Source organism: Primulina tabacum, chromosome 1, assembly GCF_025594145.1.
Source record: "Primulina tabacum isolate GXHZ01 chromosome 1, ASM2559414v2, whole genome shotgun sequence".
Classification (NCBI taxonomy): Eukaryota; Viridiplantae; Streptophyta; class Magnoliopsida; order Lamiales; family Gesneriaceae; genus Primulina; species Primulina tabacum.
In genome coordinates, this window is record NC_134550.1 from 18,614,632 (window position 1) to 18,636,671 (window position 22,040).

The window sequence follows — 22,040 nt, forward strand, 5'->3', positions numbered from 1 at the left end:
TCACCATCACTGACACTCATGCAAGACAAATACGAACGCAAACAAATAAGAAGACGTACGACGACCCCCTCATACTAGACGTGTGCAATGTCCCCATTGCACAAAAGACTCAAAACACAGAAATGCAAACACAAATGCAGACTCATAAACATGAAAGCTAAAAACATGTTAGACTGAAACAACGATAAGAAAGAAAACAGAAAGCGGTAAAGAAATAAAAGTTCAAAGAAGGGGAAACAGTAAACTCCCCTGGTCAAGACTCGTCGTCGTCGTGCTCAGGTGGTGGCACTCCGGAAGCGTCCCCCTGCTGCTGGTAGTCGTACTGAAAATGGAACGGGGGAGGGGGTGGCATAGTCAGTGAATGTGCCTGGGTCAATGCCCCCGTGTATGAGCAAAGTGCGAATCATGGAGTCCATTTGAGCTGCATGGTCAATGAGGTACGAGTTGATCTGATTTTGATGCGTCATGAAGGCGAGGGTTTCATCGATTTTTTCGTTTTGGGGTCGCCTCCGGGGTTGTGATGGCAGACGTGGGACGGCAGTGCTGGATCCATCGGCTTCCTCCGCCCGAGTGGGGAAATCTGCCCGTCGCTTCGCCCTTTTTCGTTGTTCATCCTCCTGACAAATTGGCTTCATCGGTTGAAGCCACTCCTCGTCGTCTCGGAAATGTACCCCAGCCCGTGCACACAGTTCAGATATGATCGTCGGAAAGAACAGACCAATGTGGCTGTTGTGAGCACTCAACATGATCTGAGAAGTTATTAGTTTGCCCACATTGATGTCGTATCCTTGGGTCAAGGCGAAAAGTAGCACCGCACGTTCCTTTTGCACCTCGCTCTTGTGCGAGACTGGCATCATCCATCGGGCCACAAACAAATACCACAGGGCAACTTCAGCTTTCAAGTATTTCTCATCAAAACAGCTTGGTGCTCCGCCCAACGGTTTCCAAATCGCACCCGGATGGCAAAGAGTCTCGATAATCAAGTTGTAGTTGGGATCAACCACCAACGCCTGGAAATTAGAGTCATCGACCTCGGCCGTTTCTAAGAGAGCGTTAATCGTGGCAGAATCAAACGGCACAAACCGTCCTCTAACAAATGCCCTACTATCAGTTCGTTCAACGGCATTAGCGTAGAATTCCCTAACCACAGACACCACAGCCGCCTTAGGTTGCTCGCTAAATTTTTCCCATCCTCTTCTTTCCAACTCCACAAGAGGTGGCATGCATCTATCCTCAAAGGTACGACGAAATCCCCTCTCAGGAATGGGGTTTCTGTGAATCTTTGCATGATCATATCTATTCCGAGCCGCCTCACTTACAAAGCGTGTTCTATCAAACGAAGAAGAGGAAGAGGAAGAACCGGGGTTACCTCTTTGTTTCTTCGGAGCCATGGTGGTTGAAGATGGAGATGGTGTATGAACCGGAGTGATGAAGATTCTTGTTCTCCTAAGACGATTGTTCCACCTTGCCGAGGATTCGAGTCGGGATTGAAGCTCTTGCACCACAAAATCGAAAAGGGGGTGAGGTAGAGTTAGGGATTTGGGGAGAAAATTGTTTTCGCAGAATGAAAGGGGAAAGGGGAATTCGCGTCTTTAAACGCAGGCGCGCTCGAGCGGTAGAAAACTAGCGCTCGAGCGCCAGCCTCTCTGAAGTTTTCATCCCGAGGCAAGCGTTCGCGCTCGGGCGGTATAAAATTACCGCTCGAGCGCCAGCCTTTCTGGCCAAAATCGTTTAAAAATTTTATTTTTTATTTTTTTATTTTATTATTATTATTTTTTTAAATTAAATGAAAACGAAACAACAGCAAAGGAAAATAAGTAAATTGACACGAAAGAAAAATTAAGTCAAATGCAAGAGAAGGGAAAGAAAAGTAAGTTCTCAATTTTCAGTCGAGAGCTAGACTGTCGGCCGGTCTCAGTTCGAATTGTCTTGGAACCGGGTGATTCCAAGTTGTGGCTCAACGGTGCCACCCATGTAGTGCTTCAGGCGCTGGGCATTGACCGTTAATGTCCCATCCTTTCCATCTTTCAATTCTACAGCTCCCGATGAGTATACTTTCGAAATCACGAATGGACCGGACCATCGTGACTTCAGTTTTCCTGGAAACAGTCTCAACCGGGAGTTATAGAGCAGGACATTTTCTCCTTCTTGGAATTCCCTTTCGATGATTCGCCTGTCATGAGCCCTCTTTGTCTTTTCTTTGTAGGACAGTGCGAGATCATATGCCAGATTTCGGAATTCCTCCAACTGATCTAGTTGAAGCAAACGTCGTTCACCTGCATCAGTAAAATTAAAGTTTAGTGCTTTTGTTGCCCAATATGCCCGATGCTCTAACTCTACAGGTAAGTGACATGCTTTACCAAACAATAATCTGTACGGTGTTGTGCCTATAGGTGTTTTGAAAGCAGTCCTATATGCCCAAAGAGCATCATCTAACCTCATCGACCAATCCTTCCTACTGACACCCACCACTTTTTCCAGAATTCGCTTGATTTCTCGATTAGACACCTCAACTTGACCACTTGTCTGGGGGTGATAAGGGGTAGAGATATTATGTGTGACACCGTACTTGCTCAAGAGTTTTTCAAATAGTTTGTTGCAAAAATGAGTGCCACCATCACTGATGATTGCTCGTGGTGTTCCGAATCTGTTAAAAATATTTTTCTTTAAAAATTTTAAGACCACTTGAGCATCATTAGTGGCGAATGCTTCTGCCTCTACCCACTTAGACACCTAGTCAACCGCAACCAAAATATATTTTTTCGTGAACGAACTGGGAAACGGTCCCATGAAATCTATTCTCCATACATCAAAAACCTCACACTCAAGAATATTATTCAATGGCATTTCATGACGGTTAGAAATGTTACCTGTCCGTTGGCATCTATCACATGCGAGCACATAAGAACGAGCATCTTTAAAAAGGGATGGCCAATAAAAACCACATTCAAGTACCTTAGACGCCGTCCTTGTTGATCCAAAATGACCACCTACCTCACGGTCATGACAGTGATTGAGAATTTGACCGAACTCTTCCTCTGCAACACACCTTCTTATCATGGCATCTGCACAAATTTTGAACAAAAACGGTTCTTCCCAAAAATAATATTTCACGCCCGAAATTTTTTTTTTTCTTTGGTGAAAAGTTAAATTTGGGGGGGGGGTGAGCCTGTAACAAGAAAATTTGCATACCATGGACAATTTTTCACCTCAAACAGTTGCTCATCAGGAAACCAATCATTAATAGCATCATTCACACAATCATCACTGACGAATTCTAACCTAGACAAGTGATCCGCAACCACATTCTCAACACCTTTTTTATCTTGATTTCTAAGTCAAACTCTTGTAAAAGTAAGATCCACCGAAGTAAGCGTGGTTTTGCATCTTTTTTAGCAAGCAAATATTTTAGTGCAGAGTGGTCTGTGTAAATAATGACTTTTGACAAAACAAGATATGCATGAAATTTGTCAAGTGCAAATACTACTGCAAGTAATTCCTTTTCAGTTGTTGCATAATTCAAATGAGCCTCATCTAAGGTCTTACTTGCGTAGTAAATTGTATGAAATACCTTGTTTTGTCGCTGGCCAAGCACATCTCCCACCGCAGTGTCACTGGCGTCGCACATGATCTCGAAAGGTAGATCCCAATCTGGTGCCACCAAGACAGGAGCTGTCACCAAGCGCTCCTTCAAATCCTCGTATGCCTGTAAACAGTCAGAATGAAAATCAAAAGGCACATCTTTCATAAGTAGGGAAGATAGAGGTTTTGAAATTTTAGAGAAATCTTTGATAAAACGCCGATAAAAGCCGGCGTGGCCAAAAAAACTTCTAACTCCCTTTATCGAGGCCGGTGGTGGTAGGTTCTTTATTACTTCAATTTTAGCTTTGTCCACCTCAATTCCTTTTTCCGAAACCTTGTGCCCTAAAACAATTCCCTTTTGTACCATGAAATGGCACTTTTCCCAATTGAGCACCAAGTTCGTCTCCTCGCATCTTCTCAACACGGATCTCAAATTCTGCAAACACTCATCAAACGTTGCACCAAAGATAGAAAAATCATGCATAAATATTTCAAGAAAGATTTCAATCATATCATGGAATATAGAAGTCATACAGCGCTGAAATGTAGCAGGTGCATTACAAAGACCAAAAGGCATACGACGAAAAGCAAAATTGCCATAAGGGCAAGTGAAAGTGGATTTCTCTTGGTCCTCAGGTGCAATAGTGATTTGATTATACCCCGAATACCCATCTAGAAAACAATAAAATTCATGCCCCGCTAATCTCTCCAGCATTTGATCAATAAAGAGAAGGGGGAAATGGTCATTACAGGTGGCATCATTCAGTTTCCTATAGTCAATGCACACTCTCCACCCCGTAACAGTTCTTGTGGGAATAAGTTCATTCTTTTCATTGGTGATCACCGTAATCCCTCCTTTCTTAGGCACACATTGAACCGGACTTACCCACGCACTATCTGAAATGGGGTAGATAATACCTGAATCGAGAAGCTTAATAGTTTCAGCCTTCACTACCTCTTGCATCTTTGGATTTAGTCGTCTTTGAGGTTGCACGAGGGGTGAGTACTTTTCTTCCATCAAAATTTTATGCATGCATATCGATGGACTGATTCCCTTTATGTCTGCTACCTTCCAGGCGAATGCTCTTTTGTGCTCCTTGAGAACTTGCAACAATTTTTCCTCCATAGCATCTGTCAAAGCAGCAGAAATAATGACAGGCAAAGTGTTATTCTTACCTAGAAATATGTACTTCAGGTGCGGAGGTAAGGGTTTTAGTTCAAGCGTCGGTGGTTCCTCGATGCTTGACTTTGGAGGGGTCAAATCTCTGTGCTCTCCCAGATCTTCCAGTTTCATCCTCATCGGCCTTCTCCATGGAGGGTTGGCATTGAAGTATGCTACTATTTCAGCTTTTTCTTCGTCCAAGTCGTCATCCTCCAATTCAGTTGTGAGGGTGGCTTCCAAAGGGTCCCCAAGAGCATCCTGCACATAGTCAGAAACAAGAGCATCAACAGCATCAATTCTATAACAACTATCAGAGTGCAGTGTGTGCTTAAGTGCATTAAAAACATCAAAAGTTATCTCTTCCTCGCCCACTCTTAATCTCAACTTCCCTTCTTGAACATCAATCAGGGCCTTGCCAGTCGCAAGGAATGGTCTCCCAAGAATCAAGGGCATCTCTATGTCTTCCTCCATGTCAAGTACCACAAAATCCACAGGGAAAATAAATTTGTCCACTTTCACTAGTACATCCTCAATCAATCCGCGGGGGTACTTGACGGATCTGTCAGCTAGTTGTAAGGACATCCGCGTCGGCTTAGGTTCTCCCAATCCAAGTTTCCTAAACACAGAAAGAGGCATCAGGTTAATACTTGCACCAAGATCACATAACGCTTTATGAAAAACAAAATCTCCAATCGTGCAAGGAATAGAGAAACTCCCTGGATCCTTAAGTTTCGGTGGGATCTTGTTTTGCACCAAAGCAGAACAATTTTCAGTAAGACTCACTGTCATGTGATCCTCCAACTTCCTCTTATTCGCTAATATATCTTTCAAAAACTTAGCATAACTAGGCATTTGCATCAAGGCATCGGCAAAAGGAATATTGATATGCAATTTTTTGAATATCTCAAGAAACTTACCGAATTGTGCATCTAGTCTTGCTTTTTTCAGTGCTGTAGGAAAAGGTGGGGGAATAACAATTTTAGGTTGTGCAGTGGGTGATGGTGTAGAGTTAGAGGACTTACCTTTGGATGGTTCAGGGTGTTCATCCGATTTTTGAGTTCTCTTTTTTTTCTCTTGACTCTAAAACTTTTCCACTCTTCAACTCGATGGCCTTCACTTGCTCTTTTGGATTTGTCTCTGTGTTACTTGGCAAGGTGCTCGGCTCTCTGTTTGTGATCATTTTTGCCAACTGCCCAATTTGATTCTCAAGCCCCTTTATCGATGCATCCTGATTCTGTAGTCTATTCTCGGTAGACGAGATGAACTTAGACATCATCTGCTCCAAATTGGACTTCTCTTCTCTAGGAGGATCGGATCTGTACATCGGTTGTTTCCCATATGATTGTCCTCCTTGTGGTTTATTCTGGCTGTTTTGACCACCCCAGGAGAAGTTTGGGTGTTGCCTCCACCCCGGATTGTATGTGTTCGAATACGGGTCATTCCTTGGGCGGTTTTGGACCCCTACTTTATTTATTGGTGCCCCTTCTTGCACATAAAATGGATTGTCATCTTGATAGTCCTTCGCGTAGTGTTCCCCTCCACACTTGTCACAGAATATCTCTTGAAGACGCATCGCCGTGCCACCCACATTCAAGCTGTCTAGTTTCCTGTTTAAAGCATCAAGTTGTGCAATAATAGCAGAAAAATCAGTTACCTGGTGAACTCCTGCACTCTTCCGCTGGTTGTTTCTTTCAGATTGAGGGTGATAGCTGCTAGCAGCCATCTCCTCTAACAATTCATATCCTTCCTCCGCGGTTTTTCTCAACAGGTTTCCACAAGCAGCAGCATCTATCATAGTACGGTTAGGAGTAAGCAAACCATAATAAAATGTTTGAACGACTAACCCAAGTGGTAACTCGTGATGTGGGCATCTTCGTAGTAGATCCTTGAAGCGTTCCCATGCCTCATATAAAGATTCCTGATCGAATTGAGCAAATGTTGTAATGTCTGCCCGCAGCTTCATGGTCTTGGAGGGAGGGAAGTATTTGATGACAAATGCTTTCGCCATGTCCTCCCATGTAGCGATCGAACCTACAGGCAAACAATTTAACCACGCTTTAGCTTTATCACGTAAGGAGAAAGGAAATAAACGCAACCTAACAGCATCATCAGAAACTCCATTGAATTTAAAAGTATCGAAAATTTCTAGAAAATCCGCGATGTGCGTGTTTGGGTCATCTACTGCAGTTCTTCCAAATTGGACTGTGTTCTGAATCATCTGGATTATGACTGGCTTGATTTCAAAGTGATTTGCCCGCACGATAGGCCTCACAATGCTAGGGCGTGCACCCTCCAAAGAAGGTTGGGCATATTCCAGCATGGGTATGCGGCGCGGTATCTCCACATGTCTATCTTCACGACGCTCCTCCTCTTGATCATTCAACTGCCTCTCCATCAGTTCTTTTAGTCTCTGCTTCTCCTGCGGAAAGTTCTTTCGATTTCAGGATCAAACTCAAGCTCCACGTCAAGTGACTTTGGCATGCACTAGACAAGATATCTGGAATAAAATAAGGAGTGTTAGCTAAAGAAAAATAAAATAACGCTAAAGAAATTGACTAAAAATGAAATTGTAGATTAACTGTCCCCGGCAACGGCGCCAAAAACTTGATCGAGCAAAACTTGCACAGTAAAATCCCCAATAAAAATATGGTTTTGTAAGCTCGAAAATTAATCGCAAGTGCACGATGTCAAGTAATAGTATAATGTAAGTGAGTACGAGTATCGTTCCACTGAGGACTGTATTTAACAATTATTCTTTTCAGTTATGAGATCTTTAGCAACGAAAATTTGATTGAGTAATTAATACTACTATGCTCAAAGAAAGATGTAAATAAAATGCTTTAATAAGTAATGAATGAGAATTAATATCTAAAATTTTGAGTAAAATTCAATGAGAAATGAATTTGTTGGGAATTTTGGTTCACCTACCCCTCGTTAATTAATTAATTCGTTCGATAATGATTATATGCTTCCGACAGGATTTCTTTTACAATTGAACACACTCTCTCGAGCTATGCCAAACTAATTCGACTCAATGAAGTAATTAAATGTCTTTAATTATTTATCAAGAGTGAATCGCATGTCGATTTATGAAATCCCCTAGTTTTCGACCCTAAGGACTATGATTATCGGCGCGTATCCAATTTCATATGTCTATGTAAATTGCAGATCCACGGATTATACTACTAGTTCCTATCACAAGTTATTCTCTCGAACTCACTCGCAATATAAAAATGTTGTTAAAGTTAGCTACGCTCTAACAACACGAAGAAAAACAATAGTATAATCAAGAATTACGCAACAATCGAATAAAAATTAATTCAAATCAAAGTTTGGGGTAGGCTCCCCTTAAATCATAACAAATATTAAAGTTTAGCTACTAGAATTCATGATTAAAATCAATAAAATTAAGTTCAAGTGACAAAAACTAAATAAGAAATACTAGAAGTGACGAAAAACACGAAAAGCGATGCCCGGGAATATTCAAATCTTCCATCCAAGCGCAAAAGCTCTCCAAAGCTTGTGGCGGCTCTGAAATCTCGTCTTAATGCCCTCTAAAACGTCCAACCTACCTTTTTATATCATCCCCATTCAGCACATAAGGAAAGGAATCGGCTATGAATTTTTTCCAAAAATTAACGACGCTCGGGCGGTAGAATATTACCGCTCGAGCGCCACATCTACTGTAATCTGCTTGGGGCTTGTGGCATCTCGCGCTCGGACGGTAGAAAGTTACCGCCCGAGCGCCGAACTCTCTGTACTTTGCCTCTTTGGAAGATCAATCTCGCGCCCGGGCGGTAGAAAACTACCGCCCGAGCGCCATACCTTCTGGACATCATCAACTTTACTTGGCACTTGGCTCCGATTTTAGTTTTCCGGCCATTTTTCCTGCAAATTCGTCATGCACAAGTGAGAAATGATCAAATGCATATGCTTTACTCTAAAATGAACCAAATGTAAACGAAATGTATGCATGCAAAATGCAAACACACACGACCTAATGCAATAAAACACGTAAAAACCATACGTATCATTGCTCTCTTGTGCTCTGGGATGGGTAAAACACATGTCCTAGTGCACTCTTCTCGCACTTTGGCCAATTATTCACTTCTTTTTAGCAAACCCACCTACAAATCAACTGAAATATATGAGGGGCAAACAATATGCAAAAATTATGAACAAAATAGAAAAATGCAGACTCGATACCATAAAATTATACGATAATGGATTAAAATTAACATAATTTGATATGAAAAAACGACATCTATCATCAGATATTCGGTTCGCATTACTGTATCCTTCAATAACAGTAAAAAATCTAGAAAAGTGCAACCCATAGTCATGGGTATACCTTAAATATCTCAGCAATCTCATAATTGTTTTCCAATGTTCCGCTCCTGGATTACTCATGAATCTAATCAGCTTGCTTGCGGAAAATTCTATGTCTGGTCTTGTGCAACTCATTAAGTACATCAGGCTTCTAATGACTCGATAGTATTCTAAATTGAGAGAATCTAAGGTCTAGGAAATTCGAACTACGTAACCTAAATGTATGAAATCTAGGGTTTAATTTAAAATATGTGTAGGATTTTTATCCATTTAATGCATGATTAATGCATGGTTGGAATTTATTTCATGATTATTTTAAAGTTTCATGCATTAGGATTTTAAGTTGTATTTCGCGGTCGAACGAGTAACGGAAACTTGGGATAATCAGAAAAAATATTTTTATTAAATAATTAATTTTAATTGATTAATATGAGGTATTTTAAATGGATATTTCGAAAATTGGGCTTTGGTGGGTATTTTTACTCGTCGGATCATATTTTTAACCGGTAGGCAAAATTTAGCGAATCGAGGAACTTTTTGAGGGCTCGGGCAATATTTTAAAAATTGTACCTAAAAAAATATATTTTTCGAGAGTGTTATCGGGTTTGATGGTTCTATTTTAATGCTTAATGGGCTCGAAACCCTTTTAATCCTTTTAAAATTTAATTTAGAGCCCATTAGTGCTTTGTAATTTTATTTACACACTACCCTAGCAACCTTAAACCTAACACACTAAGTGGCTGCCCCTCCCCTCCATCAGCAGCCATTTTCGAACCTTTCTTAAGCAGCCCCTCGGTTCCTCCACAAATTTTCAAAGCAAGCTTCTTCCCCGATCTTCCGGTGCTAGTCCGACGCGCGTATCCTCGAGTTTTCAAGCGTAAAAACATTAAGGCACGTATGTATCTTATTTTTTTCTTCATTAACGCCAATATTATGCTAAATTTTATGTAAATGCATAAAAAACTTTTAATCTACCTTGTGATCATGTTTTTATACAAGTTTGACATGAAAATTGCATTTCTTCATGACACATGCTCATGTTTTCATGTATTGGTGCAAGGGGTTGCCGAGTTTTTGAGGCTAAGGGTTTGTACATGGTGGTAAGGCGTTGTCATGAGGCTGGAGTCGAGGGTTAGTCGTGTTAAGCTGAGGACCGAGGGGTGTTGTATCGCAGGATTGGCTCGTCTCTGGCGTAGATCGAGCGATGGGATGAGCTGACGGTGCAAGGTCTGAACCAAGCCGTGGACCAGACCCTGGTGAGTATGAGACATGGCCTAGGAAGGCTCGACCACTGCTGGAACCAGCCATGAAGCCGATATATCGTGATGGGGGGAGATTGGTCGCGGGTTGAGCGCCTTGGTTGAACCTCGGGCGTGCGTGCGTTTGTGGCGTGCATGAGGCTGAGTCCTCGAGATGGTTTGGTCCAGGAGGGTCCTAGGGTGGTCTAGAAGGGGCTGGTTCGGGGTTGGTTCAAGCTGGTTAGGTGTAGGGTCGTTGGTTCGGTCCAAAGTCGCGACTAGGGTTAAGGCTTGTTTGTGCAACTAAATTCCAACAACTTTCGATTTTGGTTTGGGGATCATAAAAGGTCTGAAATAATTGGTTTAGGGGCTGGTGAAGTAGGGTAAAGTCATGGTTTGAATTGAGAAATTTGATTAAATTTCTGGTTGACTCGGGTTAAAACCGGGACTCCGATCCAAGTTTTAAAACGAATCGATTTAGTTTTGATACGGGCTTGAGTTTACATATAAAAAAATATTTTTAAATATGTTTGGAGGTGTTTTAAGGAGTTTGGTAAGCTTCGAGTTAAATTTTTGAGGTCCAGGGGTAAAATGGTCATTTTGGGTTTCAAGGGGCAAAATGGTTATTTTGCACTCGTGTCGAGTTTTTAGCCCTGGAAACGCCCTGAGCATAATTTAAAATGTTATATTTAAATATTTATGTATCACGAATATGAATTTATGAAATTATGAAAATACGTTGCATGCTTGATTTTAAGAAAAATTTACGTATATGCATGATTTTATTAAGTGATGAATATTATGACACATTTTGGAGGATGAGAGTTAGTTGTGACTAATACGATTATATGAGATATTATGAGCTGAGGCCAAGGCTCAGTGGACGGGTAATGCTGTCGCTGATGTCCCTGCTGCCGGGTACCGCGGTTATATAGATGGATCCATCGAATAGAGCTGATATGAAAGTCACAAATAATGAACTGAATTCAATTAAAGAAAATGTATACGTATATGATGTTATGTTTAAACATGTTTTGACAGGTTATTATTTTATACAACATGTTTATGTTATGCTTTTAAGTTTATGAAATGTATGTTGCTTACAGTATTTTTCATTGTTACATGTTATGTATATGTATTCGATATAACGTTATAGGTGTGTTGAGTCTTTAGACTCACTAGGTGTGAATGATGCAGGTGAGCATGTTGATGAGCAGGCTGGAGGTGCCGAGGTCTGAGTCGGCAGGGCTGGATGTGGGCACATGAACCCGATGACCACATTTTCTACTCATCATGTTTTTGAGTTAGGAGTAGACATGATCATTTTTATACGCTTTGTTTTGACATGTTGATGATTACAAGAATTTTTAGTTATTTTATGTTTTCCTACATCTAGGATGGACGAGTTGACGATAATTTTTAAACTTCGGAATTTTATCTGCTATATGATTACAATTATTTTTAAAAGACGTATTTTTCAGCAGTATTTCATGCATGCATAATTTTAAGAATTTCGAAAATTGAGCTTGTCAAACTTTTTTTTAGCATTTTTAAGTATTAGATGCTTCAGTTGGTATCAGAGCAAGGGTACTGTGTAGGGTTGTGCCACCACCAGCTTCTGCAGTTCAGTCTTTAAGCCTCAAGTCTGTAAGCTTTTATGTTTTAAATGATTTAGATAGTTTTTTTCTATCACCTGCATGACTGCATGATGAATATTTTACAGCGATTTTCAAAACATGTTTAGGTTCTTTTATGATTTAAGGATTAAATGTTTTGAAACTAGATTAAATTCCATGATAGGTTACGTTTAGAATTTGGATTGTATTCAGATATCATGCCTCCCAGACGTGCCCCTAGCATAGATCGTCATGACGATACTCTTGGAGGCGATAGAGGCTTTCCGCCACCACCACCGCCATTGGATGCAGCTACTCGAGTTCTCGAGGGCATGGCTAGACTTCTGGAGCAGGCGCAGCAGGCTCCTCTCCCTCAGACAGACATTTATGGGTAGTTTCAACGGCTCAACCCCAAGGAGTTCGGGGGTACTACTGACCCTTTCGTAGCGGAGGGTTGGATTCGGTCTTTGGAGCTACACTTCCAGTACTTGCAGATGATGGAAGGCGACCGGGTCATGTCTGCCACTTATATGTTGAGAGATGATGCATCCCTTTTGGTGGGAGGGAGCAGCGCATGGATTGAACTGGGCCACCCTCACTTGGGATCAGTTCAAGGAGGTGTTCACGGTAAGTAATTTCCAGCAGATGTCAGGGGTTTCTTGACGAGGGAGTTCATGAGTCTCCGATAGGGGGAATCTACTGTAGCAGAGTTCATCAGGAAGTTTGATATGGGATGTCATTTTGTTCTCTTTATTGCGAAAGACTGTCGCCCAGAAGCTTAGGCATTTTATGGATTGCTCGAGACCTACATTGCTCCGGGACGTTATGCTGATGAGACCGGCGAGCTATGGTGAGGCTACCGCTTTTGCTTTTCAAGAGGAGTAGACCCTGAGGGACATTGATTTTGAGATGCACAGGAAGAGATCCCAGAGCCATTCCAGCTCCCAGCCACAGAAAAAGCAGTTTACAGGGCCTCCGAGGCAGCAGGGGCAGCAGAAGCCCCGGGACAGGTTAGGAGGCCCCAGTACCAGAGACCAGCGCAGGCGCCAGAGGACAGGCAACCTTGAAAATATTGCAACAGTTCCAATTCGACAAGTGCATGTGGAGGACCTTCAAGTGTTTCATTTGCGAGCAGGAGGGTCACAATGCGGTAGACTGCCTTAGGAACAAGGTCCCCACTACTGGCAGAGCATATGTGATGCATGCCGAGGAGGCTGAGGTGGAGCCAGATTCTACGCTGATCACCAGAAGGATATATATTTCAGGTGTAGCCACGTATGTATTGCTAGATTCCAGAGCTACACATTCATTTATATATGAATCTTTTGTCAAGCGACTAGGAATCATACTAGAGGCTATGTATTTGAGATTCAGAGTATCGATTCCAACTGGGGATCAGATGTTTACCTCCAAGATAGTGAAGAAATTAAAGCTCCGGTTACAGAAAAATGCGGTGCAGACGGACTTGATTGTGCTATCGTTGCCAGAGTTTGATATTATTCTGGGTATTGACTGGCTTTCGTCTATCGGAGCTGTCATAGATTTTCAACGGAGGTCAGTATCTGTCCGACCGCCCAACGATAAGCCATTTATATTTGAGGCAGCCAGACATCAGCAGATGCCGCACATCATTTCTTGCATCTATGAGAGGAAGCTCACGAGGAGAGGTTGCCAAGATTTTTTGGCCAGCATTGTGACAATGTCAGAGCCAGCCAATCAGAGGCTAGAGGAGGTCGAAGTAGCCAGAGACTTCACCAGTGTTTACCCCGACAATGTTTAGGCTTTCCACCGGATAGGAAGGTGGATTTTTCTATTGAGCTCATGCCAGGTACCGTGCCTATATCTAAGGTACCCTAGCGTCTAGCATCTGTAGAGATGAAAGAACTGAAGTATCATATTCAGGACTTGCTAGATAAGGGTTTCATTCGCGCTGGCGTTTCTCCATTGGGGGCACCGGTACTATTTGTTATGAAGAAAGATGTCAGCATGCGGCTTTGCATTGACTACAGGGAGCTGAACCGTGTCATAGTCAAGAACAAGTATCCACTGACCAGGATCGATGATTTATTTGATTAGCTTCAGGGAGCATCAGTATTTTCAAAGTTAGATCTTCGATCCTATTACCATCAGCTGAAAGTAAGAGATTCTGACGTGCATAAGACAACATTCAGGACACGTTATGGGTACTATGAGTTCTTGGTGATGCCCTTCGTTTTGACTAACGCGCCAGCGAGTTCTGGCTAGACAGAGTGGCATTCTCGAGCCACATTTTATCTCGGGATGGTATAGAGTTCGAACCCAATAAAGTTGAGACAGTCAGAGATTGGCCAGTACTTAAGAGCGTGATAGAGATCCGTAGCTTCTTGGGATTTGCTGGATATTACAGGAAGTTTATTCAGGGCTTCTATTCTATTACGGTGCCTATGACCGCCTTGACGAAGAAGAATGCCAAGTTTATTTGGGGACCGGAGTGCCAGGAGAGTTTTGAAAGATTGAAGCAGGCGCTGACCACAACACTAGTTCTAGCTATTCCATCAGGGCAAGGAAAGCTTTGTGGTATATACAGATGCTTCGAAGCTCGGTTTGGGTGCAGTGTTGATGTAGCATGACTATGCGTCCCGACAGTTGAAGGTCCACGAGCAGAATTATCCGACTCACGACCTCGATCTAGCGGCAGTGGTATTCGCCTTGAAGATATGGAGACTTTATCTATATGGGGAGAAGTGCAGGATTTTCACTGACCAGAAGAGCTTGAAGTACTTCTTCACAATGAAAGAGCTAAACATGAGACAGCGTAGGTGGCTAGAGCTAGTGAAGGATTATGGATACAACATTAGCTACCATCCGGGTAAGGATAATGTAGTTGCAGATGTCTGAGCAGGAAGATTGCCGTGATTACTCAGTTGTCAGTACAGAGACCGTTGCAGGCAAAGATCCAGCGGTTTGAGCTTGCAGTTTATGCATGGAAAGTGCCCCTAGTCTTTCAACCTTGACAGTGTAGTCGATACTGAGAGAGAGAATTCGGGCAGTGTAGAATTCCGACTAGCAGTTACAGAAGTGGGGACAGAAGGAAGAGGCTAAGGGCCAGAGGTTGTATATAGTAGTGGATGTCATAGTCACATTTAGGGACCGACTATGGGTTCCTAGCAGTAATTCCCTGAGAGCAGATATCTTGAGCTAGGCCCACAGCACCCCGTACTCCATCCATCCAAGGAGTACGAAGATGTATAAGGATCTTCAAATTCTTTATTGGTGGCCGGGCATGAAGCGGGATATTCCGTGTTTCGTCTCTGAGTTTTTGACATGTCAGCGGGTTAAGGCCGATTATCAGAGACCTGCAAGGAAGCTGAGACCACTCCCTATTCCTGAATGGAAATGGGAGAATATTAACAAGGACTTTGTGACGGGACTTCCGAGGATGACTGGAGGATGTAATGCCATATGAGTGATAGTTGATCGGCTCACTACGTCAGCTCACTTTTTACCGATCAGGAAGACTTTCAACATGACCCAGTATGCAGAGCTATACATTAGAGAGATAGTCAGGCTGCATGGGATTTCAGTGTCCATCATGTCAGACAGGTATCTGAGATTCACGTCTGCTTTCTGGAAGAGTCTGCATCAGGCATAGGTACTAAACTGCTATTCAGTACTGCCTTCCATACTCAGAACGACAGACAGTCAGAGCAGGTGATTCAGATATTGGAGGATCTTCTCAGAGCGTGTGTGATCGACTTCCAGGACAGCTGGGAGCCGAAGTTACCTCTTGTCGAGTTCACGTACAACAACAGTTATCAGGTATTGATCGGTATGGCTTCATATGAGGCGTTATATGAGAGGAAGTGTAGGCCTCCAGTGTATTGGGACGAGGTAGGAGAGAGGGCAGATATAGGGCCATATATTGTCAGTCAGAATGCAGAGTTAGTGGTTAAGATCCAAGACATGATGAAGACTGCTCAGAGCCGGCAGAAGAGTTACGCAGATCAGCGACGTATAGATCTTGAGTTTGCCGTAGGGGATCATGTGTTCGTGGAGGTCGCATCGATGAAGGGTGTGATGAGATTTGGGAGGAAGGGCAAGCTCAGCTCTCGATTCATCAGACTGTTTGAGATCCTAGAGAGAGTTGGGATACTTGCACACAGAGTTGCATTGCCGTCGAACCTGGAGGGAGTAAATAATGTGTTCCATGTCTCTATGCTGCGGAAGTACATGTTGAATCCTTCGCATGTGCTAAACTATGAGCCACATCAGCTGACATCGAACCTATCTTTCGAGGAGAGACCGACACAGATATTGGATAGATAGGAGAAGAGGCTTCGGAACAAGGTGATCCACATGGTCAAAGTCAAGTGGCTGAATCATTCCGAGGAAGAGGTTACTTGGGAGACGGAGGAGTCGCTACACGGTACTTTTTAATTTCGAGGACAAAATTTAATTTAGGGGGGGGAGAGAATTGTAAGGTCTAGGAAATTCGAACTAAGTAACTTGAATGCATGCAATCTAGGGTTTTATTTGAAATATGCGTTTAAGGATTTTTATGCATTTAATGCATGATTATTCCATGGCTAGAGTTTATTTCATGATTATTTTAAAGTTTCTTACATTAGAGTTTTAAGTTGAATTTCGCGTTCGAACGAGTAACGGAGACCGGGGATAATCAGGAAAAATATTTTTATTAAATAATCAATTTTAATTGTTTAATATGAGTTGTTTTTAATGGATATTTCGAAAATTGAGCTTTGGTGGGTATTTTTACTTGCCGGGTAATCTTTTTAACTAGTACGCAAAATTTATCGAATCGAGGGACTTTTTGAGTGCTCGGGTAATATTTTAAAAAATTTACCTAAACGAAATAATTTGCGGGAATGTTATTGGGCTTGACGGGTTTGTTTTAATGCTTAATGGGCTAAAAATCCTTTTAATAATTTAAAATTTAATTTAGGACCCATTAGTGCTTTGTTATTTTATTTAAACCCTACCCTACCAAACCCTAAACCTAAACACACTAAGTGGCCGCCCCTCCCCTCCATCAGCAGCCATTTTCCAACCTTTCTTCAGCAGCCCCTCGGTTCCTCCAAAAATTTTCAAAGAAAGCTTCTTCCCCGCTTCTCCGGTGCTAGTCCGACGCGCGTATCCTCGAGTTTTCAAGCGTAAAAACGTTAAGGCCATGTATCTTCTTTTTCTCTTCATTCACACAAATATTATTCTAAAGTTAATGTAAATTCATGAAAATCTTTTGATCTACCTTGGGATCACGTTTTGATACAAGTTTGACATGAAAATTGCATTTCTTCATGACTCATGCTCACATTGTCATGTATTGGTGCAAGGGGCTGCCGAGTTTTTGATGCTAAGGGGCTGTACACGGTGGTAAGGGGTTGTCATGAGGCTGGAGTCGAGGGTTAGTCGTGTTAAGCTGAGGGCCGAGGAGTGTTGTATCGAAGGATTGGCTCGTCTGCAGTGTAGATCGGGCGATGGGCTGGGCTACCGGTGCAAGGGCTGAGACAAGCCATGGACCAGACCCTGGTGATTCTGAGACACGGCCTAGGAAGGCTCGACCACTGCTGGAACCAGCCATGAAGCAGGTCGATCGTGATGTGGGGAGATTGGTCACAGGTTGAGCGTCTTGGTTTAACCTCGGTGTACGTGCGTTTGGGCGTGCATGAGGCTGCGTCCTTGAGATGGTTCGGTCCAGGAGGGTCCTAGGGTGTTCTAGGAAGGGCTGGTTCGGGGCTGGTCCAAGCTAGGTCGTTGGTTCGGTCCAAAGTCGCGACTATGGTTAAGGCTTGTTTGTGCAACTAAATTCCAGCAACTTTCAGTTTTTTTTTGGGGGTCACAAGCTGTTTGAAATAATGTGTTTAGGGGCTGGTCAAGTAGGGTTAAGTCAAGGTTTGAGTTGGGAAATTTTGGTTAAATTTCGAGTTGATTCAGGTTAAAATCGGGATCCCGGTCCAAGTTTTAAAACGAATTGATTAAGTTTTGATACGAGCTCGATTTTACGTCTAAGAAATATTTTAAAATATGTTTGGAGGTGTTTTAAGGAGTTTGGTAAGCTTGGGGTCGAATTTTTGAGGTCCATGGTAAAATGGTCATTTTGGGTTTCTAGGGGCAAAATGGTCATTTAAACCCGGGTTGAGTTTTTAGTCCTGGCAGCTCTCTGAGCACAATTTGACATGTTATATTTAAATTTTTATGTATCACGAACATGATTTTTACGAAATTATGAAAATACGTTGCATGCTTGATTTTAAGAAAAATTTATATATATGCATGACTTTATTAAGTGATGAATATGATGACATGTTTTGAAATATGGGAGTTGGTTGTGACTAATACGATTATATGAGATATTATGAGTTGAGGCCAAGGCTCAGTGGATGGGTAATGCTGTCGCTGATGTCCCCGTCGCCGGGTATCGCTGTAATATTAGATGGATCCATCGAATAGAGCTGATACGAAAGTCACAACTAATATAATGAATTCAATTATAAGAAAATGTATATGCATATGATGTTATGTTGAGACATGTTTTGACACGTTAGGATTTTATACGACATGTTTATGTTATGCTTTTAAGTTTATGAAATGTATGTTGCTTACAGTATTTTTTCTTGTTGTATGTTATGTATATATATTCGATATAACGTTATAGGTGTGTTGAGTCTTTAGACTCACTAGGTGTGAATGATGCATGTGAGCATGTTGATGAGGAGGCTCTAGGTTCCGATGTCTGAGTCGGCAGGGCTGGATGTGCGTACATGAACCCGAGGACCACATTTTCCACACTTCATGTTTCTGAGTTAGGAGTAGACATGATCATTTTTATACGCTTTGTTTCGACATGTTGATGATTACCAAGTTTTTTACTTGTTTTATGTCTACCTACATCTAGGATGGACGAGTTGGCGATAATTTTTAAACTTCAGTATCTTATCTGTTATATGATTACGATTATTTTTAAAAGACATATTTTTCATCAGTATTCCATGCATGCATAATTTTAAGAATTTCGAAAATTGAGCTTGTCAAAAAAATAAAAATATTTGTAGCATTTTTAAGTAGTAGATGTTTAAGAGAAACTTTTACCTCAATTATTCGATAGATTTCGACTCACATCTATCGGGGTTCTGGTCAATTCAATTGTTGAATTTCTCAAGAATTTCAAACATCACCTTATTGGAACAAACCTGGCGAGTGGCACCAGTATCAATCATCCGCTCTCTTGGGTTTAAACCCACCAAGTTTACTTCACAAACAACAACACATGATTCATACATGAAACCTATTGAGATATAGTCTATGCCATATTCATCTCTTTAGTTTTCTTCGATTTCTTACTCTGAATATTTGTGACCTGGTCCCCCACAGTTGTATAATTTTCCAAAGAATTTTCTTTTGATTATTGGTCCCAAATTGACACTTTTTCCAAATGGATCAATGTTTTCCTTGGCCTTGGAGCTCTGATCATGCTCAATCACACTAGCTTTAGCCACATCAAGATTGAACAATCTTTTCTCAAAACTATTTTTGTCTTCTTCACTGCAAAACCTGACAACAAGTTTCTACACATTCATTTCCTTTCGTTTACATTTCAAGTTCTTGGAATCTTTCCACGTCAGGTATAGTTTATCAATGATCGTTGCAACTTGGAAAGTTTCACTCAACACCATTCGAAATGAATCTCATGCAAGATGACATGGAGCTATTGAACTTGACTAATCATAGTCATGGAGTCCACCATCTTGTAATCCCTGAATCAATCAACAATGAATATCTTGGTCCCGACATCCTCGGACTTATATTTCCGATCCAAAGACTCTCATAACTCCTTAGTTATGCTTTTGTCAATATAGAAATTATACGACGAATAGGCTAAATTATTTATGATATTATTTCTACACAAGAAATCAGAATGATGTCGTGCATCAATAACACTAGTAGATTGAACATCTCCCTCGCCCCCAACGGGGTTAAGAGTGTCATCAATCAGAAATCTTGCCAGCTTCAACGTGGTGAGGCAAAAGCACGAACATATTTTATTGTCACATCTTGAAATTTGAAACATCAAATTTCTATGTTTATAAGCATGATTAATTGACTCTGTAGCAAAAAGAACATTCACTGATGGCACCAATACCCTAATAGTAAGAACAATCATTTCATTGGCGGTGTTGAGATATTTGATTCAATAACCATATCTTGAAACACTAGAAAAAAAAGATCAAATTTTTGGGAAACAAGAAATATATTTTAAGATTGTTGGGATTCGATCAAGAAACGAATACAAAATACAGGAAGTAAATATGATTGTTTGTAAAAACAAACATTGTAACATGATCAACAACATTAGACACAATATGTCGAGTATCAAAATAAATTACAGTAAATCGACAATAAGTTAAACAAGTTTGTCTTTGAATTAACTAAAATCACACTCTAAACAGAGTTTGTATGTCAAAATCCGCTGCACCAAAATATAGGCAAACACAATACCAACGAACTCATTTGCTGCAATGTAAAAAAAAAATAGTATCCAACTAGCAAAAAAATATAAAATAACAAATAAATTTGTAACGAACTAATGAAATAAACAAAGTGAGGTCTGTAATAAGTATACTTTCCTCAAAACAAATTTGTCATCTTCACAAGGTGCTTGAGGATCAACACTTACAGAAGTCTGTTTCCGAGAATGCAACGATTAAAACATTAGAAAATTAAGCACAAATTGTCTATTCCGGTGAACTCAAATTGTACTTTTACTTTATCATCAAAATTTAATCGATGCCAAATGAAAAGCTAGCAATACGAAATGTAAGAGAATGAATGAGTGAGATATTGAGTGTGTTTGTAAAAAAAATATATATTTTTGAATTGAGGAAATGTACACATTATTTATAAGCTGGAAATACACACTAATAGTCATGCAAGATTAATTAACTACTTGATTCCAATTAACTTAAGAATGTGAAGAACTAAAAGACTTTCTCATGTTGATGATCCATAATTTTCATTTAAAATTTAAATTTAAATCAAATCTCTAACATTAAATGACTACATATTAAACTGAATTTTGAATTCACTCATATGACTAAAAAAATAACTAGCTGAGGCACCAAATATATGTTTGAGTTAGTGAAATAGATGAATACTTGGTTAATTGTTAGAAGTTCAATTTCGTATACAAACACCTTTTCGAATGAGCCTGTCCTACAGACCTTGTTGAATGCGATTTACCTTACTAGTATGAGAGGATGCAGGTTCCCATGTCATTAAAAAAAATTTTTGAGGCACTGAATTTGACCTTTTCCGAAAACTCATATAATTTTTTTGGAAACATTTATTTTTCTAGTAACATATCTAAGAATTTTCTCCCAGTTTCTAATTCTTTTACAGGATTACATTTTGTAACTCTCTCACATTATCACAAATGATTATTTAATTAATATCTAACAATTCAATACTCCAAAAACTAATTATATAAAGCAGGCGTATAAGTTATAACATATAAGATTAATTTATTATATTTTTCAATTTAATTTTAATAAAGAAGCTTCCGAAAGTTATACCGGAGTTCCTAAAAAACTTGTCCAAATAAAATCTGTTATCAAACATCTTTAAAAGTAATAGTAATAGTCCCACATAATGCATGAACTGTTGTTCGATTATAAAATGCGCTGGATCATACATGATTGAATGCACGAAAAAAAAAAAAAAACTCATGATAAACAAAAACAGAATGGAGATAATATTATAAAGATGAAATACTCATTTCTTCCTATTACAACATTTCTTTCAAGAGGTTGAAATATGATCAGCTGAGTGGGCTCGTGATCTTTGTGAACCCGCTTAAATAAAGCTTCACCCAATCCATATATGCTCGAAGTCTAGATCTAGTTTTTATGCGGGCTCGAGCTAAAGCCAGTGAATTCGTTGATTTTTTTTTTTTCAAGAAGCTCTACGTATTCTGTTGGTTCGTTGCGACCCTAATACAAATTCTTACCTACCAATTTCATGTCTGGTGATTTGATGCATATAGTCGTATGCGAATTGTCCTACCTTGGGAAGATTATGAATTACAAGATTTTGTGATCATAATATCAATGAGAAGTTGAA

General features: G+C 40.6%; 2 protein-coding genes and 1 non-coding gene across 3 annotated transcripts; 2 read left to right on the forward strand and 1 right to left on the reverse strand.

The window, feature by feature from the left end:
• Nucleotides 1-1,914: 1,914 nt before the first annotated feature.
• On the reverse strand, nt 1,915-9,993 carry LOC142505999 (uncharacterized). Its single transcript, XM_075619141.1, has 11 exons — nt 9,791-9,993; nt 8,593-8,632; nt 7,034-7,163; nt 5,891-6,775; nt 4,652-5,412; nt 3,366-4,018; nt 3,193-3,282; nt 2,956-3,049; nt 2,871-2,884; nt 2,460-2,647; nt 1,915-2,276 (listed from the first exon to the last, which is right to left on the reverse strand). The coding sequence occupies exons 1-11, from the start codon at nt 9,991-9,993 to the stop codon at nt 1,915-1,917; spliced, it is 3,420 nt and encodes a 1,139-aa protein (XP_075475256.1).
• Nucleotides 6,598-6,703, forward strand: LOC142521223 (small nucleolar RNA R71). The gene has a single exon (XR_012814105.1). It is a non-coding gene; the product is annotated as a small nucleolar RNA R71 (small nucleolar RNA).
• A 2,474-nt stretch (nt 9,994-12,467) lies between the features above and the next one.
• LOC142506008 (uncharacterized) lies at nt 12,468-14,003 on the forward strand. The gene is made up of 5 exons (XM_075619148.1): nt 12,468-12,554; nt 12,845-12,937; nt 13,063-13,481; nt 13,634-13,775; nt 13,830-14,003. The coding sequence occupies exons 1-5, from the start codon at nt 12,468-12,470 to the stop codon at nt 14,001-14,003; spliced, it is 915 nt and encodes a 304-aa protein (XP_075475263.1).
• The last annotated feature ends 8,037 nt before the right edge of the window (nt 14,004-22,040 follow it).